General features: G+C 40.3%; 1 protein-coding gene across 1 annotated transcript in view; it reads left to right on the forward strand.

Moving 5' to 3' along the window:
• TG (thyroglobulin) overlaps window positions 1–27,469 on the forward strand; it is a 148,797-nt gene that overhangs the window by 59,827 nt on the left and 61,501 nt on the right. The window contains exons 35-41 of the mRNA XM_058804431.1: window positions 1,580–1,645; window positions 9,991–10,125; window positions 10,983–11,147; window positions 12,303–12,525; window positions 15,629–15,722; window positions 19,509–19,668; window positions 24,281–24,480. Coding sequence (XP_058660414.1) covers window positions 1,580–1,645; window positions 9,991–10,125; window positions 10,983–11,147; window positions 12,303–12,525; window positions 15,629–15,722; window positions 19,509–19,668; window positions 24,281–24,480 — 1,043 coding nt within the window. The remainder of the gene's footprint in view (window positions 1–1,579; window positions 1,646–9,990; window positions 10,126–10,982; window positions 11,148–12,302; window positions 12,526–15,628; window positions 15,723–19,508; window positions 19,669–24,280; window positions 24,481–27,469) is intronic.

Genomic DNA, 27,469 nt, shown 5'->3' on the forward strand with positions numbered 1-27,469 from the left:
AGTCTTGCACTGTCCCTGTGCCCACAGAGCCATCCATGTCCTCTTGTGGGGCAGCCCTTGTTAAAGGGTAGAGACAGCATGGAAGCATTTTGGAAGCTGGGAGGGGGTGGGCTGAGGGTCTGGCACTTAGAGGAAGGGAACAACACCCTGCTAAAGCAATGGCAGCATCCTGGTGGCAGGGGGACTTGTGATGCAGACAGGGCTAAAAGTGAAACAAAGAAAGGTGGAGCAAAGAAGGACAGCAGTGGTTTGGATAAACTTCCATTTCTTGGAATTGTTTTCCCCTTGTTGACAAAGAACCAACAGAAAATAAAGGCTGTTTCTCACGTGCCAGACAGAGAGATGATGAAGAGGAGCCCTGGTGTATGCAAAGTAGGGAATGTTAAGAGAGACAGTGACATTTCCTTATGCATTGAGGGAACTACAGATGTGTTTCCACCATACCACCCAGCAGGGCACAGATGTTTATGCAAATGGAGATATTTACAGAAAAAAATTTGTATCAGTTCTGCTGTGTGTTGAGGGCCTGAGAACCAGGAAAAGGAACAAAAAGGTTCTGAGGGTAAAAAGAAAAATGAGTAAAATCTGAAGGAGTGATTTACTGTAGGCAGTGGGATATTAGCATGATGCAGGGTCTGTGACTGTATTCCACAGTTTGGTTTGAGGAAGGCACTTCTGTCTCTGTGTTTCATAACAGGCTAAGTTGATGTGTGTCTATCTGCTGCACAGCCCTGTTCATGAGCTATTTGATTTTGTATAGTCAGAGCTGCAGCTCAGTCAAAAAGGAACATAAAGCAGAATTTCAAAGACGTTTTGGATAAGACTTTTCCCAATCCTTCACTGCTGTGAATGGGAAAACCTCTGAGTTTTTAGAAACATTTATCAGTTACATGCATGGGAAATACATACTGGAAGAAGTTAACAGAAAATCTGATCTGTCATCATCTTCTGTAGGGATGGTCATTTATTGTGTCTTAGTGGAGAATTTGTAACTGGTTTGACTAGCCAAAGTGTTCTACAAAATATGAATGCACAGCGAAAGCTTCATTTTTATTATTTGTGATTGTAAAATATTTATGGGAAGTATTGGCAAATGAGAAGTTTTTATATGGAAATGAATATGAAGTTTTGTGTATGATAAATTCTTATTTGCACTTCAATTTGGAAAGTGTTGTGCATGAAACTGCCTTATTTATAATTCATATTTCTGAGAAATTCCAGTTTGCTGGAAGCAGAGAGAATCTTGTCTCTCTCCTGGTGCAGAAACCCAAATACAGAGAGGGGCATAGAAAAAACCACAGAAATACTGAAATGAATTGTTCATAACTGCATCTCAAAAAGCATTTGTAGAAATGTTTATAAATACAGAAATTTAGGAAAATCTGGTTTCATGTACAAGCTCAAAAGGACTAGATAGCAAAGCAGCCTTGCATCCTTACTTTTAGTGTTTGTGGGGAGAAGATTCAACATTCAGGTCTGAGAAGTAATGCTGGAAATATTGAGTAACATTGCATTTTAAACCTTGAAGTATTATTGTTTTCAATGTTCATTTATTATTTATATTGTTTTCTGCTTTTAGCTGACTTGAAGAGCACCATTCCCAACCTGTGTCCACCTGTTAATTTACCTTTCAGGCAAGAAAGTGGTAAGTAAATTTATGAATTCAACAAAAACCAAAACCAAACATCTCCCCCCACCTTCCCCCACCAAAAACGAAAATATAAAGAGAGCAGTAAAAATCCCCTCATCCTCTATCCTGTTTATATTGCTGAAAAATCACACTATAATGAAAATGCTCCCCATGAGGTCACTCATTTAGATGTTTACTCATTTTCATTAGTTGTGTATCATTTAAAAGAAAGACCTGTCCTGTCCACACTGCTGACCTAATTTTTCACACTTGCTGCCACATGAGACAAAATATTTGTCAGGACTGATGAAAAAAGTTATTTATGAGTGTGGATGTTGCTTCACTTTCCAGATACAATAAATCTGGTGGCACTCATATGTGTTATTTCAAAAGTGGGTGGATCTTCTTAGTAAATGAAACTTAGCTGCTCTCTTTCAGGGCTTTGTATCTACTGACCCCTAAAAATCTATGCAAATTGTCAGCAGCTGCAGGCTTCCCTGAAGTGTCCTTTCCAGAAATACACTGTGAAAAATGCCGTGTCTAACAGAAAGGAAGAGAATGGGCTTATGTAATAATTGATAGTTTATTAGAAAACTCAATTTAACCCTCCAGTTATACTGAAATTGAGGAGTCACTTCCATCTCTGCCTTTGATCTGAACAAATATTTAATCTGATTGAATCTTTCTTTAAACTTTATTCAACTGAGCATGCAGGGGACTTGATATTTGCAAAGAATTTTCAACACTCGGTTCAGAATTTATATGATCTGTGTTTTCATCATATCCATAACCACAAGTCATAATCAAGTTTGGTCTATTTTTAGAAAACTTTGTGATTTTTATATGATCATTTTAATGCAATAGAAGGAAAACTCCTATCTTTGTAGTTAAGCAGAAATAATTTGTGTGTGAAACACTTTGAGGAGGTGGTGGAGGAGGCCTGGCCTGTAGGTTGGGCACTTCAACTCCTTTGCCAAGGATGCTGAATATTTTTCCCCTGGGATTTGGAAAACAACTTTACTGAAGCTTTCTTCCTCCCAGAGAGAAGCTTAGTAGTAATTTTGTAATTTTCCTCTTATGTTTTTCTTGCTTGCTTAAATCTAGGAAAACAGTGCCTTAAGCAGCACTTAAGAAAATCAGGAAATTGGGTCTTTCTGCTGTTTGCTTTTGCCTCTAAGGCTGCCCAGAACAGCAGCCTCAGCAAGTGAGGCGCTCATCCTTTGTAACAACCCTGATCTATCACACACATCCATTTCCAGGCCATCTTTCCAAATGCAGAGCAACTATGGGTATCTCTGGTTAAGCAGCCCAAGCCAGCCGAGCTTCCCACAGGGATGCAGGATTCTGGGTTAGAGTGGTTGTCCTGGGGACTGATAGTATTTAGGAGAAATCACTTAATTACAGAACACAACCAGGCTAGAAGTCAAATTAGCACCCATTTCCTGGACACTTTGGGCCTCTGATATCACCCACTCAAAATGCACCTGGACACCATCTGTCCTTGTTCTGCCTCATTTTGATAGTAAAAGTACCAGACTGCTTATTTTGGTCAGATTATGAACTGGGCTGTGTTGTCAGAAGTTTTAGAAAATTTTCAAAAACATTGTTTCCAAACAATTTATGATTGTATGTTATATTGATATGTGCTATAGAAGATAAATTGTTTTAGAGCTGGGCATCACACAAAAGCTACTAGCATTTACTGAATTTTGTACATTTTGGTAATGCTTGTACATGGGGATAAAAAATTACTGTCTGCTCTGTGGTAGCCAGATGGTGAATGTGAGAAAATGTCACTGATTAAAGGGCACTGCCATGAGTAGATGTGTGTGTGTGTGAATGTAAGTGTATCTATACATATGAAAAATAGAAATTCATCAAAAGATCAGAAAAATACTTAAATTTGCATACTTTGCCAGAAGGCTCTGTGAGATTGTGAATTAATGTTATGTCCGATCTAGAGCCTGAGTTAACTGGAGCTCTATTAAGGCTTACATTTCATTGAAAGTTAATGCCCTGACTGCCTCATTTCTGCATCAGCCAGTTTGCAATGCTCAGGACAGAGTGCCCAGACTTTGCTTCCTCCCATTTGCAGTTACAATGCTGCTCCTTTCAAAATCTGTGGTGTTTGCAGCCCCAGCGTGCTTTAAAGGAACCCAGACAAGCAGACTTATTTTCAGCCTGGTGGGAAGTAGATGCTTTGCCTGTTTTACTCATTGTTCTTCTCAACAGAGAGGGTGGTGGCATTGTAGGACCATAAAGCAACAGAAAGATCTCAACAAGTTTTTACAAGTACATGGATAGCAAAAGTTAGGGTAGGGAAAATATGGGGCTGCTGAATGGGGCAGGATGAGAAAGGAGATGGGAAAGGACAAGGTGCCTTTTCACCTCAGTCTTTCCTGGCAAGTCCAGCCTTCAGGATATTCAGATCAGGGGGAAGATTGCAGAAAGGAAATTTTAGCCTTTGAGAAGGAGGATCAGGTCAGGGACCAAGCTGGACATACAAATCCAGGATTGCAGAGGGAGCTGGTTAATGTCATTCTGAGGCCACTCTCAAGTACCTTTGAAGGTGATGAGGGGATATATATTTTCTTTCTGTTCCCTGGTCTGGGCTTTTGAGGAAGTTCCTCAACAGTAATCCCCATAAAATGTCGAGAATCTGCAATGACAAAAATAATTTTCAGGAGCAACTTCTTTTCATGTCTTTTCCTAGAACAGCCTGCAGCCACTAGGGAGATGCAAGAAAAGTCCCTTCCCTATGTAAGGCCAATCCTGGGAGAGACCCAGCAAAAGGAGAGGGTCAAGGTTCTTCCTGTTCTTTGTCTTGTACCAGAATGTTCATCCAGCAGCGCATTGCAGCCCTGTGATTTCTCTCAAAAGCATGAGGCTAGAGTGGGCTTTTCCCAAATTATTGCCCCTACAAACAACACTGTGTTTCTAACATTCATTAGCCTTTGAAAAAAGGGAATTGGTGCTCTGTAGTGCCTGTAGCCCACTGATCTCTAGCAGGAGGGAGGTGAAGTGCACAATGGCTTTCACCTGAATTCTCACTGATTTTTGTTGCCTCAGCAAGTTTTGCAAAAGCCTTTCTGCTGCAAGGCTGAACTCTCCAAGTCATCTCATATCCAGGCTGTAGTGTGTTTATCTCAGTGCATGGTTTTCATCTTTAACTGAATGAACACTTCCATTTTCTTCTATGCATCTTTTGCATGGAGCAGAGCAGGCTCCTGCTGGTCTGTTGTGATTTCCACACAGTTTCTGTGATCTCACAAGTGATGCTTGAAAAATTGATAGTCTGAGCTGACTGAGAAAGTCCAGCTTGTTAGGTTTGGAGCATTTTTTCCCCTGTAGAAGTTCATGTGCTGTGATGACACTGAGCATGGAACCATCTGTGGGGAGTTTCAGGTACAATCTGTGACCTTTAGCAATGGGAGAACAGATGTTATTTTAAGACTGCCCATGCTGAAAATGCTCATATGTCATCCTGCAGTCTTGGTTTACTTAGGTTGGTATTTAAACAGCTCTGCTCAGTTGTGTGAACATCTTGGACTGTCTTACAAAGAGAAAGCAGCCAAGTCTCATAATTAGGTTTGAGATGGAACTTCCTGCAGCCAGCTGTAAGCTAGGAGAGATAAGAAAATGGGGTTTTTAATTATATGTTTTTTGTTGTTATTTTCTAAACATGCAATGCTGTTATTCAAGCAGGTTATGCACAAGGCTTTGAGTTTTGGAAATTTTTATGTGTTTGCAAATTAGTGTGAAAGAAGCAAAACAATCCATGAGACATATTACCTGAATTTCTAGAAGGAACACTTGTGCTTAGAGCACACTGGAGAGCCTGAAAACACTGTTGTGTATGTGGGAGGAGCAACCTTGGTGACTTACGACTTTTTAATGAGATTTATGAATTGAATACAGTAATTATCTAAACTTTAATGATTCTTTTTCTTCAGTTTTGAATAGAGCATACCAATCCATCTTAGATTTGGCAGCTGTTGGGAGGCAGTGGCCCTTACAGGGTGGCTCCTGCATGGCCCTGTGGAGTACACACAGATCATGTGGGCTCTGTTCCCACTCCATGCAAATCAAGTAATTGACAGAGAAACCACCCAGGCATGTGGATGCAATGATCTCAGGCCCTTCCTGTTGCTGCCTCCTATGATCCCCCAGTGATTTATAGTCATTCCCTTGAGGCAGGACTGAGCAGAGCAGGGGCTACGGATATTCCAACATGGGAGTAAATTTCCCATCGGGCTATGTCTGCCCATGGGGTATTTCCATTCTCAAGAGAGATTCTGATAGCAGTACAAGTGCTGGTGTAGCTGATTTTGGTGATTAATAGCATCATTTATCTTCCTGTTTTCCCATAATGTAGAGTATTTGTCAGAAACATCCTTAGTGTGAAACAAAACCTTATTTTGTCCATTTTTAGGAACTGATTTACCATGCTCCCACACAGCAAATTTGATCCCTGATATGGGATTATTCTATCTTTGGTCTTTAGTTTGATTTTTATTGTTTGTAAATATGAAAATTTTAGCTTTTTGAAAACTGTTTATTTTAAACCTGGATAAATACCTAGTACATTTTTAATACCTTTACTATATCATTTGCTATAATTGGCACCCCTAAAGGAGACAGAAAGCTTGTATTTAACAGGAACACAGCAAGATTGCTCCCTGCTAAAGGCCATAAATACACAGTTGTTATTTTTGAGACTTGTCTGAGGTGTGATTACAGTTATTATGCAGCAGTTTAAAGAAAATAATTCATTTTGAATTATACAAATCTCAATGGATCAACAAAAACAAGTAGTTCTATTTTAGGAAGAGTATATTTTCTGCATGTCCACTCTGAGTTGATGATTTGCTGGCTTTGAAGATTGTTGGTATACAAACAAGTTAGCAAGCTGTTGGAAAAAACCTCTGAAAAACAGGAGTATAAAGCACTGAGTTCAGTCTGTAAGCATGTTTTGGGTTTGAGTCAGGGGTATTAAATATGTCTCACAAATTTCAGAATTAAGATCAGAATTTGTTTTTCAAACATAAATCAGGCATGCTGAACCCAGAATTCTGATTTATGTACCTCCTTAACCTCACATTGACCTCTTCAACTTCACAAGTTTTCTTTTAAATTTAACTTGTTATTTTAATGCACTTCTGTATCTCTGTCTTCTTAGATCAAGTGTTAAATTTTACAGCAAACTCATAATTGATGCCTCTTTTCTTCCACTGAAGTTAGTGATGAAACTTTTGTTGACTTTATGGCAAGGATTTTATAACCTCTTTGCCAGGAAATCTATTCCAGTCTTGTGCTCTTGTGACTGCAGTGGGAGCAGAGTAAGGCCAATGTGAGCGTTTTTGCAAATCCATTCTTAAACCTTGCCTACCCAAACAAGAACATCTGGAAGAGAGAGGCTCTCTATATGGGACATCTATAATTTTAAAATAAGAGTTGCAGGGATGGCTGGATTCAGAGGGCTGTAATTATCCAATGAAAGACTTCGCCAAAATGTGGGTTGGAAGGTCAGCTCTTAACCTATTTATAAACCAGAAATGTCTTCCAGCCCATCAGGTGCACTGTGCATTGCCAGGAGCACAGGGCCAGGCTACAGCTGTGCCTGAGAGCAGTCTCTACATGAGACAAGTTGAGATCAGCCATGGAAAGTTGTGTTTTTCTCACAGAATTAAGTGGGTGTCGTGGCTGTGGGTGTTGCTAAATCTGCTTTCAGGAGAAGGGAAGAACCAATATCCAAAATCTCTTTAGCAGCTCACTGCTGGCTGTCAGTGTCCACAGTGGTGCCATGCACGGCTCTGGGTTAAAGAGTTTTGCTCTTTTGTTAAAATAATCATTAATGTTTCTGCATCTGGAGTCAGCTGGGCAGTAAAAGGAGAAAAGAAAAAAACTGGGAGTCTCAGCATTTATGACCTGAGATCATGAATGCTTTGTCCAGGATGGAGGATGAAAAAAAATCCAAAACAATCTAAATCCCAACCCAACCCAAAGAACCTCCCCAGTGGGAGATGGCAAGGGTCACTTCTGTGAGATTTGTGGCAATGAATAATCAGTTTAGGTAGGAATGTATGAGGTATGAGCTGTGGATGTTTACATCATGAGTGGTCACTCTTCCATGCCTAGCATGGACTGCAAATGCCCAGTATGCCTCATATGTATATAAAAGGTATGGACTTGACTCTATCCCAGATAAAGGGACAAAAGAAATTTCTAATGCAGAAGTAGAAAGTTTAGCTTGTGAAATTAGGTATAGGAGATAAAATTCAAGTGTAAATCCAAATCCAGAGGTGAAAATCCAAAAAGTTTCTTTTGTTTTTGTGGATTAATTTTGAATTTCCTTCCTGAGAGAGCAAAGACTCCTCTGAAAGTTTGGCCTGTGGGAAATGGAGGCAAATAAGGATGGTGAGACTTGCCCCAGGTCACTTGGTGAGTCAGGGAAGAGAGTCTGGGGAAATATCTTCCAAAACCACTGGTGCACCCAGACTTTCTGTGTCACGGTGGAATCCAGACAAGGCTCTCTTTTGAAAGAACCACAGCTGGTAATTTGAAGCTTTGTGTTTGAACCTAGAGAGATTTTGCTTGTTCCAGCAGTAGGATCTCAGCTGCTGGTACTGTGGACAGCACAGGATGGCAACATTGCTCTTGTAAAAACAAACTTTGAGTCATATTGATAAAAGAAATCTTTTCTTGTTCCTCAGAAAAAACAAACAAAACACAAACTGAAAACATAAATTTGTAAGATTCAGTCTGGAAAAGAAAGACCTGGGGGACCTAGTAATGCAGGCAGAAAATCTCTGGAGACGATGTAATGGTTAATTCTCCATCACTTAAAATTGATGTCTATTTTTAAGTATCTTTCTAAACAAGTGCCACAAACTGTCACTCTAAATGTAGAGGCTGAAGTTTTCTAACATAGGTTATGCAACAGCTCATACTGGATGTTTTTAAAAAGAGAAACCATTGACAATACAGAAAATAGTAATTTCCACATGACTAAAATCACTCTGTTCCTCTAAAATAATTGAGTAATCAGTCCTTAAAGGGAAGAAAAAAATCCAGTGCAGTGAGTCTGTCAGACAAGCAAAGCTGCGGCTGCAGGGTCACTGCTCCTGACTAATTCAGATTCCCCTGATCTGTAGCACTGGTGATGACTTTGCCTCACTGTGACTCCAGGAAGGTTGTGGTGTTAACATGACACAGTGCAACACCACATTAACCTTCACTCATGTTGAGAGCTGTGGTCAAACTGTCTTTCTGAGAGGGGGAAGCTTTGGCCATCTTTGCCAGTCACTGATTTCTCAGTAGAATAAAAGAAATGTTTAATGAAATGACAGGTCACGACTTTTGTGTCTGTGTGGGTGAATGAACTCAAGGGCAAGATCTGCTCACCAGGAATAGCAAAGGAGCAGCTGACTCTGCTCTGTCCTCACCCTACAATTACATGGAGAGAGCAACACCAATCTACTCTTTGGGACTCAGTGGCCACAGCAGGCAGGACCTTTTGCTTTTAAAACATATTTAACTTCTGAAAGGAACTAAAATAATTAAAGGCCCATTCTGTCCCAAACCTTCTGTTTTGTCTTCTGTGTGCAAAATTAAGAGTTCTCAGATATTTTTATCTGTTTGTGTATGAGAAAAGAATGTTTGTGGTATTTTTTAAAATATAGTTTGATACAGATGGACAGTCCTTGAGAAACACTGGGGTTAGTGCATGTGTGTGTATTTGCAGGCTCACACAAGTGCATAGATGTTAAATGTATGTATGGGAATACACATATATGTAATACACATGATTATATTTACACATATACATGTATTTGTGTATATATATTGCTTTAAGATAAAAAGTACTATTTTAAGATAGAAATTGCTATTGTCATGGTAAATTTAAAACTAACTTTTTTTTTTTTGTCTTCTTCATAATTTTTGAAGCACAGTAAACTCAAACCAGTATCTTTCCTCAATTTTCTCTATTTTTTGGACTTCTTCCTGTTGTAATGTAATTAGAGCTGTTCAGAAACCTTTTGTTTAAATCAGTTGGATTTAACTTCAAAACTGGATAAAGCTGCTCTGGATTTGCCTGTTTCTTTGCTAAACTTTTTACCCTTACTTTACTAAACCTTGTTTACCTTTGTAAACCAGTTAATATCTGACCTCTGAACATGGGATTGGACCTTCAAGCCGATTAAAGGCCTTTAAATATGTAATTTATTCTCAGTTGATGCAAAGGAAAATTACACTTGTACATTGAGGAACTCCCCAATGCTTTTAACTCTTTATTAGGTTCCTCTGAAATTTTTACTTCTCCTTCTAGTCATATTATTCTTTTATGGTTCATTTTACAGAGTATATGGATGCATGGCAACTCTTAAATATGTCATCTGTTCTCCTGGATTCATCCATCTCCCACTTTGAAGTTGTACATGTTAGCAGAGATACATCTAATGACTTCTCCACTGCCAGAGATTTTTGCCTATCTGGTAAGGAATGGTCAGTCACAGCTTTACAGAAAATACTGGCTTGTGAGCCTGAAAACCAAGAGCAGCTTTCCCACTTCTGACATAGATATACTGATTTTACTTGTCTTTAAAGATATCCCAGTGTTTCCTAGTCTGAGAGAGGGGGTCTGAAGTAGTTTAGAGATAGAGGCAATAGATATAAATGCTGTAATATAATACAGTAATTAGGTAATTTTGACACCTCTTGGGCACAGAGATCTCTTACTTCTCCAGGCATTGTACAGCTGGGAGAATATTATAGCAAATAATTAAAGCAATGATGTCTTGTTTTTCTATAGAACCACAGATATTTGCTAACCCCACCTGCCAACACCTGAAGCAACCTGTGGCAGGGGTGTGAGAGGAGGGGTTAACTGAGGGCTAGGAGCAAGCAGGGATTGAGCTGTAGTGACAGCAAAGAGAATTGCTTTATTCTGCAGCCTGACCAGACAGAAGAGTTTAATTTCACAAGACTGGGAAATCCTCAATGCCACAGAGTGCTAGAAATAAGGGAAAGTTCCCACTTACTGGGGACTGTTAGAGTTCAGATGAGGTTATCAGCACTTTACTAGATGATGTTTTCCCCCTTCTAAAACCTAGTTTTAGTTCTTTTGCTGCATTATTCATTTTAAAAGCCAATAGAAGCTTCTGTCCTTTGGCTATTTTGAAGAATGTTCTGGGCATTTGGGGATATTTATGTCCCATTACTCTGAATTACATCATACCCTTGTTGCTTCTCCTTTTGTAAAACCTTTCTTTTAAGAACAGTGTAACACTGCCATGCAAAATGTCAGAACACATTTTTGACCTGCTCTTTTTCTTCATGCTTCACCTCACAGCTTGTTCAAAGAACCAGTCATGTTCAGTGGTTACACTGGAGATCCAGCCTTCAGCCATAAGGTGCATGTTCTACCCTGATACTCAGATGTGTGCCCATGGCCTGCAAGGGCACAGCTGCTGGGTTTTAATCAAAGAACCTGCTACCTACATCTACAGGAGACAAGGTAAGGACAGGTCAGAGCTGTGGAGGAAGGAGCTCAACTGTGGTGCTCAATTCTTGTGAATGGAGGACTGAGGAATTCCTCACCTCATAAAGCAGCATGGATGTCTCCTAGACACTTGTCCATGGCTGTTTCAGAGGAGTTACAGCCAAGGGAATGGCAAAATTGTCCCCAAATACTGTTTTAAAAATGCGTGAAATCATAGTGTTACCCTCTGGTGCTGAAGCAGGCATAACAGAGGAAGTCTAGATTATGAAAGATGTTTTGAAAGTGCAGAGTAGTGAAACCAAACAACAACATAATACAAGTCCAACTCAGCTTTTCATCTGCAGAAGATGCTTTGATATGCTCTTCCTTTTAAGCTGGGAGAATAACACTAGGAGTGTTGAAAAGCCACTGTCAATTGAAAGTATTAAGGACAATCTCTAGAGAAAACAAAAAAACCAAACAGATATCCCTGCTCCCTAAACAGGATGAAATAATATTTTAAATAAGTGAAAAATATTTAGAGAGAAAAAGAAGTTGTGTAGACAGTGTAGATAAGTAACAGTTCTATTGTTTGGTTACATACTTGTTTGAAAGTATAGGTTTTGTTGGGTTTATTCCCCTTGATTTTTAAAGAGACTGCTTTCTTTTATGTAATACTGATTATTTTATTTATTAAAGGTAATTAGAACACAGGCAACAATAAGAGGGAAAGGAAGAAAATTTTCCTTTTCACTGAAATTCTGTGAAGTCAATGAGAACTTTCGAGGTTGAAACTCAATGAGATAAAAAGCAGTTTACCATTGCCAAGTTAAAAAAAATCACAAACTGAGACTCAAAAGTAGACTTGTGTGTTTATTGTTCATTACAGGTTTGGTTTTAGTCCCATGACTTTGAATTTTGTTCCTGTCTATCCAATGCATTGTTTTAGGAGAAAAATAGCAGGAGGTGTCACTTCTCTGTGTTTTAATGAACTGATTTATGGGAAAACAGTAAAAGTAAACAGTAAATGTATCTGTGTTTCATTTAAAGAAGAGAATTTTAAACATAACAGAGTTACAAGAGTTTTAAATATAAGAGTTTAAAACTATGGGAAATGGGACTAATTTTCATTTCTGAGATGGTCCTAACTTGAAAAAACAAATTATTTTTCCTCTGCTCACCCTCTGACAGATTTACTCCAGCCCATTTCCGAATCGGATTCCACCCCGAGAGTGTACATCCCATCCCAGGGATACCTACTGGGCAAGTCCCAGGTGATCCAGGTGGGCTCAGGATGGAGGAGCATCAGGCAGTTCCTGGGCATCCCCTACGCTGCCCCTCCCCTGGGCGAGCGGCGCTTCAGCGCCCCGGAGCCGCCGGCCTGGCCGGAGCCCTGGAACGCCTCTGAGCCCCGGTGAGGAACCCTGAGCACAGCAGTCATTGTCCAGCGTCAGCCTCATTGCATGGCTGTGACAGTGGGAAGGTGCCACCAGCTCACATCCCAGGCAGCAGAGCGAGAACTTAATGTTACAACTCACTTTAAAAGGTTTTTGACCAATCACACAAAGCAAAAGCATATTGATCCAATCCATCCATCCAATCGCTATAATCACACATACCTTCAGTTAAAACAATGCTTGTTTCAAACACAATACCTGCTTGTAAACCTTAAAACACAATGCACAGATTATTAGAAATTTAAATAAACTATTATTATTAAATAAATTTAATAACCAGCATTTCAGCAAAAGAGTGGATTTTGTAGGTGTGCAGGAGAGACTGTGCCTGTGAGCCTCAGCCCTGCTGTCTTTACAGCTGGTGCTAATTTTGTGCCATTTATGTAAAGTGTGGGTTTTTTGAAAGAACATTTTTAAGTTTTAAGCTTTTTAAAATGAGGCAGGGTTTCTGAGGATGAGTTCTAGACGCACAATAATGGTTCTAGCTCCAGTATTAAGCTTAGAACTTCCTAATATCTTGCTAGATAACTTTTCTGCAGCTTAGGGAGTTATTCTAGACAAGCATTAATACACAGACCATTGTTCTATTTGGCCTTACTTTTCTACTTACATAATTTTTCTGCTGACAAATCTTATGGCTACTGCTTAGCTCTAATCACAGTTCTGCTGCCTCTGAGGCCTGCCTTTTGCAGCTTTCCCAAAACCTCTGATTTTATGGATTCCCACATGCAGGAGTGCAGGTCCAGCCAGGGCTGAAAAGCTGCTGGGGTGATGACAACAATATTCATGTCCTTTCCTCTAAAGCAACCTACAGAGTACAGATAGAAACTTTGATTAGCTAAGAGAATAATTTCTCCATCTATATGTTAAAGCATGCAAGCACCTCAAGAGAAAAGTTAAATTCCTGTACACTCTGTTGAATCTCTGCATAACGCCCTACCAACTGTCTGCTGTCAGTCCATTTTCATTCTGAATAGTATTTATACAGGTATTTATTATATTTATACAAACAGTTTTGATCCTGCTGAGCCGTACATTTGAACACATTTCGTTCAAAAGGGGCACTTCAATACTGATGTAACCAGAAGCTGTGGGCCTCATAAAGAAGTTCTCTGCCTGGTGATGTCCTAGAGATCAGAAAATCAATTTCTTCTGTCCAAAACCTATTAAAAGGCAAACACCTGGGGACTTGGAAGTGTATTTGGCCTTTGGTTATCCCATCCTTCAGGATGCACCTGAGCTGTGGGGCTGTGAAACCACAGCCTTGAGTGCAGGGGTCTGGTGGGATATGACTTTTTGTTTCCCAAGGTGTTCAGTGGCGTTATTTTAGCACACACAGCAACAGCTCTTGGTGCCTGAGCCACAGTGAGGTGTCTTGTAGGGCTTAGTTAGACTCACCTGCCTCTGTGATCTCCCCTTGAAGAGCCAGGGTTTCAGTGAGCAACCTGGCTGAGATTTTCAAAACAATTTGGGGACCTTTGTCAATCTGTTCCTGTCTTTTGAATCCACAATTCTTGCTTAGTCCAATGAAGAATTTGGCCATTATCTTCTATTATTTATTTAAAGTTAAAAAGGCAGTTATTTGAGTTAACACTTGGGGAATTGGAGAGGCCTCACTTTATGTATAGAAACTGTTGATTTTTTTAGGATTATATATATTCTGTTTTGATGCTAAATATATACAAGAAATTCACATTAGCACAGTGCCATTACTGATGGAACAGAAATATTTATTTATCACCTTGGACTTGATAAAAGACTTAAAAAACTTGAAAAAACCAACCCAACCCAACCAAAACCAGCAGCTAGCTATTGGAGTCTCCAGCTCCTGTGCTTCAGCAGGTGGCAGTCTTTCTCCTGAGAGCTGGACAAAAAAAAGCCTTGGTCACAGGTGATCTCTGCTGCCCTGTGGAAAGCTGCATGATTAATAATGTAATACCTATTTTCCTGGCAGGTTTCCTACCTGGAAATTTGTATTTTTTCTGCCAAAAGTGGCTTCAGCAGTTTTTTGTTTTGGAAATGATGTGCTCCACTATGTCAGTGTGAAAGTTGTTGAGTGACATCACCATCCTAGATGAATCTCCCCTTATGGAAAAAAAACTTGTAGAATTCCATTAAGTCTGGTCCTTTTCCTTGTAGTTTTCTAATAATTTCTTTACACCTTTAGGAAAAAATTTTACAAGGGCATTAAAAATGATAATTTAGAAATAATTTTCTGGGCTATTACCATATTTTCTGAAGCACTTTTGGCTTCTTCACTAAGAAATTGTGAGTTTTTTCCTAATTCATTGTGTGCTATGGTTAAAGCTGTGAAATAGAGGAACTGGCTTCAAAGTAGGTTATCACTAAACAGCAAAAATCATCCCCTTGATTCAAGGTTGATAAGCTTGAGCAGATTAATCTCATTCAGATGGTGGCCAGAAAATAATTTTCTCTATGTGGTTGGCTACTGAATTCTTATTGGAAGGGTACTTTTAACATTAATTGACACTGTTAATGGCCTGCTATGCTCTTAGAACAAAGAGATTTTTAAAATGCATTAAAATTTTGAAGTTACCAAATTTTCCCACAGACCATTAGAAATTAAATTAAACACAATGAAATGTAGCCCACAGACCACTGGGAAATAAATCAAAATTTATGTAGCCCACAGATTATTAGAAATGTAAATAAATATCCAGCATTTCAGCAAAAGAGTGGATTTTGTAGGTATGAGGGGAGACTGCCTGTGAGCCTCAGCCCTGCTGTCTTTACAGCTGGTGGTAATTTTGTGTACTTTATATAAAGTGTGGGTTTTTTGAAAGCACAATTTTAAGTTTTTTAAAATGAGACAGGGTTTCTGAGGAGTGGTTCTAGGCACACAAATTCAATGCATTATGTGCATTCATAAAAACCCACATAGCTGTTGTTAACTTATAGGTGGGCACATTTTAAAATGAGATCAAGATTTACAGATTTAAAGGTTTTATTAACATAATGCATCAAAATATAAGGAAGTAGCAGCAGTGGAAGAAGAGTAAAAGTCTTTCTTATTGGGACTTTTTCAATCTGTGTCTCTAGGGCAGCATGTTGGCAGCCAGGAGATGGGGAGGCCCCACCAGAGTCTGTCAGTGAAGACTGCCTGTATCTGCACATCTTTGTTCCTGACACCACTGTAAGTATGAGATGTAATTAAAATCAAATTTTTTTTGTAGCTGAAGATTGTCTCTTTCCAAAGTGCTTTTAATTGGCATGAGTGGCTGTTTTGCCTGTGTTGTCCACAAAGCCTGCAAAGTTAAATTAGGCACTCTGGTGTCTTTACTGGTACAAGAGTATTCCCTACTTTGTGTGAGCTGTGTTGGGTGACTAGGAGGACAGCACACTAAAAAGCCAGAAATAAGAGAGAGAGAGACAGAGAGGGAAACACAACACCAGAAGGTGACAGCAGAGGAGGAGAAATCAAGGACAGGGATGGCAGTGCTCCTGCAAGCAGACCATCTGTCCAGGAGACAAGAATGCAATACAATACATCAACATTTACCAGCAGACAGGAGGCTGCTGATGTTTTTTTTCACCCTCCTCTTTACTGTTCCTCTGTTGACATCTGTGGGAGTCTGTTGGGAAATGACAGTGGCAAGCAGTGCTAGATTTGTGGCCAGCTCACAGAGGTTAAAAATAGATGTTTCCAAAAATGGCAGGGCCACTGGTAGAATGCGAAGAATTTTCATTTGAAAGCTCTTGATTTTCTCATTCTAAGCAGATATAAAAGAAAGCTGCAAGTTAAAGCCAAGCTAAAATGATTGGCCAGCCCCTGGGGGGCTGGGGATGAAGATGCTGAATAACATGTGAATCCCATTGAGGAGAGGACCGAGAGACAGGAACTTTTTTTTTTCCACAGTACTGGCAATTTTCAGAAGGTGGTGGTAGTTGTAATAGAAATTTATGAATTTGTCATACTGCATGTCTGGAAAGAGCTGATTTAGCAATCTGACAGCAGCACAGAGTCCCTTGCAGGCCCATTTTAACCATCAGAGAGACCAGCAGTCTGTCTTCTCCCTGCAGCATCAGGCTGTCATTTTGCCTAGAGTGCCGTCACCACTTATTGAAAACATCAGGTCACTGTCCCAGGCAGTTTGCCATCTATGCTTAAGAGCTGCTTTCAAGATACTTTATTTGAAAACCTTGTATTTTCCACTTAAAGACTAAATAGGCTTTTCTATTCTCCTTCTCAGTCCTGTGAACTGAATCTCTCCTGTCTTCTGTAAAGTTGTAAGGTAGAAGTAGATCCAGTCAAGAAAATGAGTTTTACATGCATAAGTCTAGTCCAGGAGAGAACTAAAATTTCTGGTTTTGCAGAAGTAGCTGGGAACAGACGGCATTGACTTTCCCTTCTCTTTTTGTGGCAAGTTCTATTTTTTACTCCCATGCAGATAGAAAGTTATATATTTTCAGCCTGTGAAAAGTTAAATTAGCTAGTAAATATGGAATATATTTACACAGAGAGCAGTGAATGCAGAGGTCATTCAGGAGCATTTTGTGCCTCAAAAAGAGCACAGTGCAGGGACTGCTGTCTGTCACCAAAGGACTTTCAAAGTGTCAAGCACTGAAGAAGTTGAATGACATAATTTTGCTTCCATAGCTACATGTACCACAGTTAAACTAGTGCTTCTGACTTTTTTTCCACCTATAATTATCACCACCTGTCACACTAGCTCAGCAAAGCTGTGCTTTGCCTTTATTTAGAAAGGATTTAATTGTAAGATCAAGACTTAAGAATCCCCATTAAATAGGAAGAAAAATCTTCTCTCTTCTTTCTCCATTTCCTGCACATTCCCATCTTTATTGTGTCATCCCTATTGCACTCAATTTTTTACATATCAATATTGTACAGTAGTAAAAGCACTGAAGGTTTCCTGTCTTGGTGGAGTTTAAATCTGTCCCTGTCAAGTAGCTCGTCAAGTGTTTTACAGAAGGATGAGCAGGGAGGTTGGACCAGATGGCCCCAAGAGTGTTCCCTTCCAAGGTTAACCATTCTGGCATTCTGTGATGGAGAAGATGCTTGTGAATGTTATGAAGCTTCTCAGATTTCCAGCTGAGCTGCAGCATCCTGGTGGCTGCTGAACTTCATTATCCCATTAGGGTTTGCACATGGGACCTAAGCCCCTGCTCCTAGTCCCCATGAGACCATGATGGAGCTGCTGGGCTTCCCATTGCTTGGTGTAGAAAAAGAAATGGGAATGCTGCATCCAGACACTTGGCTCTGTGCACAATCCCGGTGCTAAATATTCCCTGAATTACTCCATATCTGTTGCAGCCGTTGTCAATGGCTTTGGTTTGCCATTTCCAAATTTTACTGCCCATCTTTGCCCTTCATAAGCTTTTTATTGTGTAGAGTCACTCAGAATAAGGTAATATGCAATTTGCAGGGCAGCTGGAGGTCATGGTGCTGTGGAGACTGTGAACATGTGTGAAATGCTTAGCATGAGCCTCAGGGTTAACCATGCTGAGCTGAGGAGATGGACCAGGCTAAATATAACTGTTAATACCATTTTAGCTGACAGAACTTGATGTTGGTTGTATTTCAGAATGAATTTCCATGTAAAAACAGATGATTTTATTTTTTTTCTTCACCCCCATCTCTCTCTGTGTTGCATGCAGTGCAGAAATGGATGGGAACCAGGGACAAGGCACTGCAAGTTAGGCAGTTTCAGTTCAAGAGAAGTTCATGAGAAAAAACAACTGTCCCAGTGCTTGTAATGTCTTGCGTTTTCATGGCAACATTGTTATGTTCACAAGAAGCCCCTTAACTGATTCATCAGAGAGATAAGTGAGGAGTGCACACAGATATATGTAATTTTGCAGGATGCTGCAGCCATCACTTCTCTGCTGCTTCTCCCATACAGCCATTTGTGTTTTTGCTGGAGACTTTCTTTGCCAGAACAGATGGGACTGCTGTGTTTAGCTCCATCCAGAAAATAACAGCAGCAGAGCCCATTGCCCTCTAGGTGCAGGGAAAACCAGCCCCAGATGTACTTTGATGCTGCTACAGGAAAGGGGAAAACCAAGCCAACCTCCCCCCTTTTCTTCACTGAAGGAACTTTCTATTGAGTGTCTGTAACCTGCTGGTGAGTGCTGAGGTGTCCTGGGGCTGTTCTGCCTTTTCCTGTTGATGCAGCAGCAGCAGCCCTGCTGTGTGTGCAGAGAGGGTCCATACCTGTTGCTGCTCTGGGAAAAAAGCTTCTGTTTCTGTGCAAAATCATATAGCTCTGCCAGGAGTGTTAACATGGGTGCAGATTGGCACTCCTTGCCATCCCAGGAGTTCTGCTGGGCTCTTTTGAGCTGGGTCCATCTGTACTTTGTGAGATGTGGGTCTCTCCTCTGCAAAGTCCTCTCTGTAGGATCCCTCTGTGTATCTGGTAGGGGAAAATTTTCATGGGCACTGAAGGAGCATGGAGTATTATCAATATCAAGTGACATTTTTGAGCCTAGGCAGTGTGAGTGCTGGAAACTTGAGAGCAGGAAGCAGCTGTGCACAGCTGTTAGTCTTACTCAAGCTGGAGCAACCCAACAGGCCTTTTCCTTCTCCTGTTTCCTACTTGTTTGACTTGTCCTGCATGTTTGTGTAAAGCAGATGTGCTCAAGCAAAGACAAGCACACCACATGCTCAGTGGCCAAGGCAGCAGGAGCTGGCCTAGAGGAGATTTTGGCTGGTGGAATACTGTGGTACTGTTAGATCTATTTTATACTGGAGATAGTGCCCTCTTTGTGATATACAGATCATTGCAGACAATTTGTGGGCAAGACCCTTTAAATTCCAGACAGATAGGCAGATATTCCCTCTTTATGGTCACTCTTAAAGAGCTATAAATGGCTTAGATAATGTTCATGAGGAAGCTGCTTGTGTTATCATCAGTGACCTACCAAAGCAACAGGAATATTAATCTGCTCATTGTCATGGCAGGTCCAAAACATGTCAGTGTTGCTGTTCTTCCACAATGGAGGAAGTTACAATGCTGAGGAGGGAAAGACAACTCTGGATGGGTCATACCTGGCTGCCATCGGTAACGTCATTGTCGTCATGGCAAACTACCGGGTCGGCATCTTTGGCTTCCTGAGCACTGGTAAGTCATGGGTTTCCAGGGCAAACACAATTATGCATTCTGTGACTCTTCTGGTTCTGATTTTTATTTTTTCAAGTTATTTTTAACTCAAGTAACCTATATTTTTCACAGATTTTTTTATAAATTATTGTGGGAAAAAAATGGCCAAGAAGTAGCGGAGACTTGATCTGAACAGAAAGGGGAGAGGCTTGGGGAACAGGGAGAGCAACAAACCAAACCCAATATCTGTATCAAAGCACTGGCTAGACTTGTGCTTGCAGATGAACTTCTGGATATTGAGTTTTGCAGATGCATGTGAAGATAGGTTAGTACCAAAATTCTTGTGAATTCCAGTGGCCTATCATTGTGGGTAGAGTTGTCAATGATTCCAACTCCCAACCTGTTCCATCCATGAAATGTTGCTGATGCTCTCTTGTGCCCATGTCAGAGTGGGGAAGGGGCAGAGGCAGAAAACTGTGGGTTCATGGCAAGAAGGATGTGAGAGGATGGAAAGTAAGGCACAAAGGTAGTTGGTTGGTTCCTTAACAATTCAGCCTGACTTCTCTGAAGGACTTGCCACATTTAATCTAAATCTGCACTGTCCTGGATGTGACTCAACATTTGCATGTTTTGTGTTGCCACCCTTCCCCTTGTTCCAAAGAATTTTTTACTCTCCTAATGCCAATTGTCATTAAAAATTGTACATATTCCCACTACAAACAGGATTTTGTCTTGTATAAAGAGGTATGAAAACACACATTCAATCTTCCTAAATCTTTGGGATAGTGCACCTGGTCCTGGGGTTGCTTTTTTTCATTTTGCCTTTTTTTAGCCTTGCCTTTTTAAGCAAGTAGGAAACACTTTTCTTTCTACCATCTTTCACTTCTGCATGGGGCAGGGGAACTTAAGGTAGAGAGCCATTGAGAGAAAATGCAACAGCTGCAAGTGGAGCTCTCTCTCAGTCTGGTGGCAATCCTTGGTCTCTTTAGTGTGCATTTTAATGCACTTTAAACTTTTAGGATGTCATATTTGCCATGTTTGCAATTTTCTGACCTATATACTTGGCCTCATGATCCTTTTGAGTGTCCGCTGCTAGTAATGTTGGGTGGATTTTGCCTGGTTTGAGGTTATAGCTGTAGTTCTTGGTTATTTTTCCCTTCTGAGTTTACTGTTTTGTTCAAAGCTTACAGCAAAGTCTCTTTCATTCTGTAAGTAGAGAGCTGTCACTACAAGATCCTTACTTATTTTGATAAGAATTTGGTCATGGATGTATCTGGAGAAAAAAAATCAATTACTGTTTACATCAGTGTAAACCCAATGTTTATGAAAGTGATGCAATAATTTAATTTTGTCTAGAGCCAAATGCAGTGTGGATATATGCTGTGGGAACTTCCAGTATGCAGCACTGCCCATACCACCCTCCTTCAGCCCTGTGAATCTCACCTAGGTTTCCTCCTAAGTGGAAAATGCTGGTTGGGCTGAATATGATACAGCAGTATTTATATGATGATGCATAATTTAGGAAAATTATTTGGTCTCTGTTTCACAGCGTTCTACCTTCATGTCCCAAAATGTCAATACATGGGCTTGGTTGGCATTCCTGCAAACCTTCAGATAGAGGTGGTTCATTACAGGACTTTTTGGGGGCCTTCTCCTGCTCTCTGTACTGTGGAGCTGTGGTCAGAGAAAATTTCAGTCTTTCCTGGCCTCTTCGTCTTTGGGAAGTCCATGGTGTGGATTTGGGAAAATCGTACAGTCCTAGAATCACAAAATATCTGAAGTTGAAAAGGACTCACAAGAATCATTGAAGTGCAGCTCTTGGCCCTGCACAGGACAACCAGGAATCCCACCGTACACCTGAGAATGTTGTCCAAACACACCTTGAACTGTGTCAGGCTTGGTGCCGTGACCATAAATGGGTGATTATTTAGGTCATTCCCCATTAACATTCCAGTTTCCTGCACCTGGGCCTTTGGAACTTTTGCCATTGGTTTCAAAGGGAGCAGGAGTTCACCCTTAGGGCTTCACAGCAGGGCTGTTTGAAGGCCCTGCAGTCAGAAATAAAAGTTATGAACTTGTGAGTAATATTAGTTTGATTGTCCAACTAAGCAAAGTCCTGAATCCTCTCAAGTTGATTTGTTATAAATTACAAAACTAGAGAGGAAGGAGTTAAATGGATTTTTAGGGAATTGAAGGATAGTGAAAACAGAAGATTTCCTTTTGTGTGGACGGAGTTTTTGTTAGTTCTATAGTTCTTCTTGTCTCTCAGTGGCAGGGCTTTTGCAGAAAGTGAAAGAGCTCTCTTTCTTCTAAATATAAAAGATGTTTAATTAAATTTACTATCACCCATTAATGTTGCAAAAAGTGATGCACATTCTTACTAATGCCTCCATTTCTTACTTTGTGTCCAAAAAAATTAAAGTGAGTTGCCAGTGATATGGATGGCAAGGGTTTGGAGAAGACAATCATGTTTTTAGGTTCTATTCTTTAAAGATTTCATGAAGTCATATAAAGCAGAACAATTTTCATGCTTTAATTTAGCACTATTGTTCTTCTTCTGTTTAGTAAAAACAGAAAGAAGCACACGAGGACTCCGGTTTCTTTTCAGCTTCCTGTGGTCCTCAGGAATGTGATCTTTGCCTACAAAAAGGCAGTGGAAAAGATTCCTGGCAGACATGTTTCTTTCAGTCTAACTCCTATGAAGGTCCATCAATGCATGCATCTGTTCTCCAGTGTGGTACATTTCACAACCCAGTTGTGGTTTTTGCAAGGGAGAAAGGAACTGGTTATATTTCCCATTTTGGTCTTTTTCTTTAGTATAGTGAAAGCAAGGCAGATTGTGTGGCTAAAACATTTACATGGATCTGCACATAAAAATTTCTTCGCCAAAGGGATTCTTCACCAAAACATTGGAACAGGCTGCTCAGGGCAGTGGTTCAGTCACCATCCCTGGAAATATTTAAAAATATGTAGATGTGGCACTTGGGAACATGGTTTAGTGGTGAACTTGACAGTGCTGGGTTAATGTTGGGCTCAATGGTTTAAGGGTCCCTTCCAACCTGACTGATTCTTTGATTTCACTTCCTTTGGAGTAGTCTCAATGGGAATGGAACAAGTCCTTAAAATGAGATTTCCTTTTTAAAGAGTGGGTTTATTGCTGGATTGAGATCTCTGGGAGCTGGTCATGGTATGCAGAACAAACTAAAAAACCCAAAAACACATATCACAAAACTAAAAAAACTAAGCAGAGAAAATATTTCCTCCATTGCTTCCCTGGTGTGGTTTGGACTGATCATCTGGAACAATGGCTGCAGGTCATGGCTTTTTTGGCCTTTCACTTTTTGGCTGCCCTACTGAAAGGCTGTTCCTAGCAATGGCTCTTGTAGTGTGGGCACCTCTAAGATCTGCAAGGTTACCATTATTCTGTTCTCCTCTGTATTTATTCTGCTATGCAAACTGGTGTGTTTGATACCTCAGGAATTCACTACAGGATGTACACTTAAACTGCTCCTTGCCCAAGACCTGTCCACAAAGCAGCATCTTTTTACTCTGCTCTCTGATAATTTTAATTCACTAGTTTCTGAACCTACTCTTATTTTAAACTTGTATTATTTGGTCTTGGCAATGGAAGAAACAAATAGTTTCAGCTGTGTTTCCGTTCACAGTTTTTCTCTTTTATCCTGTGGGTTTTTGGTTTTTTCCAAGTTTTAAATGTGAAGAATTTTAAAACTTTGAAAATGAATGGCTCATTGTGGATTAAAAAGCAGACAGTGAATAATAATTTTCTGTTCCTTTTTTTACAAACCATGGAGGAATTACTTATTTCTGCTTTTGTTGACATAAAATCAAGCTTACCTACATTCTTGCATCATTAGATACTTTGAGCACTAGTTACTTATTAATCAAAGTATCAGGTTATCACTTTCTGGTGTTGAAAAGGAGGTGGTCATACTTAGGTATGAGAAGCACATGATTAATTATTTTTTTGTTTTTATGTTTGCAAAAATATTTATATATATATATCAGATTTGTATTGGATAGTCATAGGACAATCTCAAAGAATATAGACAGAAATATTATAAATTTTAAAATAATATCTGGAAGAGTGTAAAGAAATTCAAAATGTTGTGATTTATGACTTGTCAGGCAGGACCAGTGTAAGAGGTATGTAGGAAGGAAACATGCAATCAGGTGTACTCCAGGAAAACAGTAATTCTTATAGATCCCTTCCAACTTGTGAACTTGGAAAATACACAGATTTTGTTTGTTTTTAATTAATTTTAAGATTGAGTTAGTTATGTAGAAAAATAATCTTATGGGTAAATTTATGGATACTTGAGCCTGGATTAGTCTTCTGCGTGTCCTAATGTGTTCTAATGAAGCTTAGAAGTTCATGTGTTATTTTTCTATACTGGGACAAAGCAGCACCCCCAGAGCTGCCCTGTGGAGTGGTAAAAACTGAAATGGACTCACTGTATATAGTGATTACCTTGGAGGAGACCACCTCAGACTTTTAAACCCTGGTATCAGTTTTGTCAAGTTTCATCTGCAAGATCTGCAAAAAATGTAGCATCTACCCCAAACTTCAATGCTTACAGTTTTCTTTTCAGCTGTGTTTTGTCTCCTCCATCAGGCTCTGCTGAGGCCAGGGGCAATGCTGGCCTTTGGGACCAGCTGGCAGCTCTGAGGTGGGTGCAGCAGAACATTGCCAGCTTCGGGGGCGACCCTGGCCGCGTCTCCGTGGGCGCCGCGCGCGGCGGGGCCGATGTCACCAGCGCCCACCTGCTGACGGACACAGCGGGCACAGAGCTCTTCAGGAGGCTGCTGCTGATGGTGAGTCCATTCCTGCTTCAGCCTCACCTGCACTGGAAAGGATGCTGCTGCAGAGATGAGGATGCTGCAGTGTGTGGGTGCTGGTTTTATTTCATCCATACCCTGCCAGGGCTGTTGTTGCTGTAGTTATTTTTCATCTCACCTGTGACTGTTATCTTCAGGAGCTGGATGCTTCGCCAGGATGTACCAGAGATGCACTTTGGTGTTTGGCTTACTCATAGTAAGAATCCAGTTTTCGTCACTGTGGTTTTTTGTGTGTTATATAAATAACCTTGTTTCGTAACCTGGAGGTACAACAGCTTACTTTCCATTCCATAAATTTGATGTTGCTCAGCAGCTTTTAGACTGTGAAACTGATGAGCCAAACTCCTACATGTTCAAGTATCCAGTCTTTTTATCGGATCTTAAGACAGATTTCATTTAAAAGAAAAAACAAGTTTCAGAGAGTAAAAATCAGTTTACAGATGGGCTTGTTTCCTGTCACCTTAGACCATTTTCTCAGTCACTCCAAGTGATCCATATCCTTACAGCCTTTCCTGTGTTGAGTCTCAGGACTCTGATACCAGTTTTGTCAGCATCAATACTGCCATTTATCTTCACAGCCTCAGTGTGCTCTGAAATGAGGCTTAATCACCAGAGGAAGTTTATATATCCATCAGAAATGGTACTTGGACAAAATGAGCTCTGCTAGCAGTGCTGCCTTGGAACAGTGAGCAGTGGAATAGAATTCTTGGTTCAGGAAGCTGAGGGCCCAATTAAATAAAATGCTGCCTTGATTATAATGACCTCTTTATTCAGTACCTAATTGTTCTTCACTGTGTCCTGGCTTCAGGAAACATAACTTGCTTTTGCATCCCTGTGGCTCAATATGTTTATTTTAATTGCATCACTCTAGTGAGGAAGGCAAAGGAAGTTTTTGAAAATTGCTGCTCATTAATTGTTTGTTTTTCTGTCATTATCAGATAATTCCTCTCACAGTTCCTAAATTTTTAGTCAGCTCTTGACATGAAATTTAATTTGCTAGAAGACCCAGAGTACTTTTCTCTCAGTTTCCTCCTACTCTGAAGTCACAAACCCTTTACTGACATGGCTGAGGATGGGACCCTGTGAAAACTGTGGCAGGACAATTTAACAGCTGAGCCACTTAGAGAAGGGAAATGCAAGGACCTCTTTGCTTATTGTTGCTTCTAGAAAGTAGTTCCACATAATGTATTTTCTTTTATAAAATAAGTTTAAACTCATTCTTTCTCTTACAGCAGAACACTGATAGAAAACAGTGGCAAGAGCAATGAGCAGACAGGTGCACCAATTCTGCCCACTTTTTTAGTGTTTATATTTTTTTTTTCTGGGACTGTGAAGATGACTGTCTTGGCAAAACCAGCATCTCCACTGAGTTCAGAGTAGTCTTAATTTCAGATTTCAGAGTAGTGTTAATTATTTATCCTGACAGCCTCAGAGTGGATTTAGTTTTCTTGTGAAATACACTGAAAAAATGAAAAGCAAGCAACAATAGAAGTAGCTTGTAGCTTAAAAATATATTTGATTTTTTTAAGTGTTGGCAAAGTTGGTTTTTCACTTGCATCTCCTGTAAAGGGATGTGTCTTGTTTGTGTTCAAAGACACCAAAATCATTGAGTACTTTTAATTTTACTGTAAAAAAGGAGGTGCACACAGATTAGAATCATGAAACTGAGAATATATACCAGGTATACATTTCCTGAGGGAAATTCCCTCAGTAGAGCTCTTCTGCAAAATTCAGCTTTGTGCTCCTTGTTTCTGTATTTGTTATGCATGATAAAACCATGTTGTTCCTGAGCATGCAAAGAGGAGTGGTGCATGAACTTTCTTTACTAGAAAATGTGCACCTGAAATAGCAAAATGCTTTTGAGTTTCCTGTGTCTACCCTATAATAGCTTTTGCTTGGAACAAATCTGAAAGCAGATTGAACAAAATCAGTGCAAAGCTATCATGGGGACTTTTTAGAATTTATTTCATCTTTCAGTGGTATGATTAGAAACAAGTGTTATCAGTAATTCTGGTCTCATTTGAAATGGCTTAAGAGCATTAGCCTGGCATTTGGCTTCATTTTCTGATCAATCAAATAATTTACCAGTACAGTATTAATGTAGGTGACTGGATGAGTGGTATGGATGGCAGGGGGCTGCAGAGGGCAGCTGTGCTGGGTGTCCTCTCCAGGCATTTCTGGTGGGTGCCAAGGGCAGCTTCCAACCTTCTTCCGCCCAGTGCAAGGGAACACACCAGGTCCCTCCTGGCCATGGAAGCAGATCAGACAATGGTGCAGAGAGAAGGTTTATTGCTCTTCTACTGCAGTCAGGTGCAGGGCTCTCCGACATGGACCCTAAATATCCCTGATCCTGGTAATTAGCTGCTCTTTAGATCCCCTTTCTTCCCTCTTTTCCCGTCTCCTTCTTCTCTCCTGTTACCAGTCTCATTCCCTCTCAGACAAACCAACCACCTCTCTTGGTTACTTTTTCGTATGATACCATTTCATAGGTAATGTCAGATCTGTATAAAATCACCTGTGGGCTGTTATCCCTTGCAAGCTTGTGTTTCCAAAAAGGTCCCCAATACAGTCTTTCAATTAACTGTAAAAATGGCCAGACCTCACAGAATTTCCCCATAACCATCTGTGAAATCCAGCCATTCCTAAGGCACATTTAATTAGTTTTTGTAACTTTATCATGTCATTACTGTGGGGATGACAGAGTGTCTGCATAGGTCACCCAGGGAGGTTGAGGAGTCTCCATCTCTGGAGGTATTCCAAAGCCACCTGGACATGGTCCTGGGCAAATGGCTCAAGGTGGCCCTGGTGGAGCAGAGGATATCTGAGGGTCCTTTCCACACTGAACTGGTCCATGATTGTTGAACCTGTCAATGTCAGAATGTTTTATCCCCTTCTCACAGAGTCTGAGCGCTGCCAATTGTGTGGCCTATGGGATTCTTTTGTCACCTTCCATCCAAGATACCTT

The sequence above is a fragment of the Ammospiza caudacuta genome, chromosome 1, assembly GCF_027887145.1.
Source record: "Ammospiza caudacuta isolate bAmmCau1 chromosome 1, bAmmCau1.pri, whole genome shotgun sequence".
Classification (NCBI taxonomy): Eukaryota; Metazoa; Chordata; class Aves; order Passeriformes; family Passerellidae; genus Ammospiza; species Ammospiza caudacuta.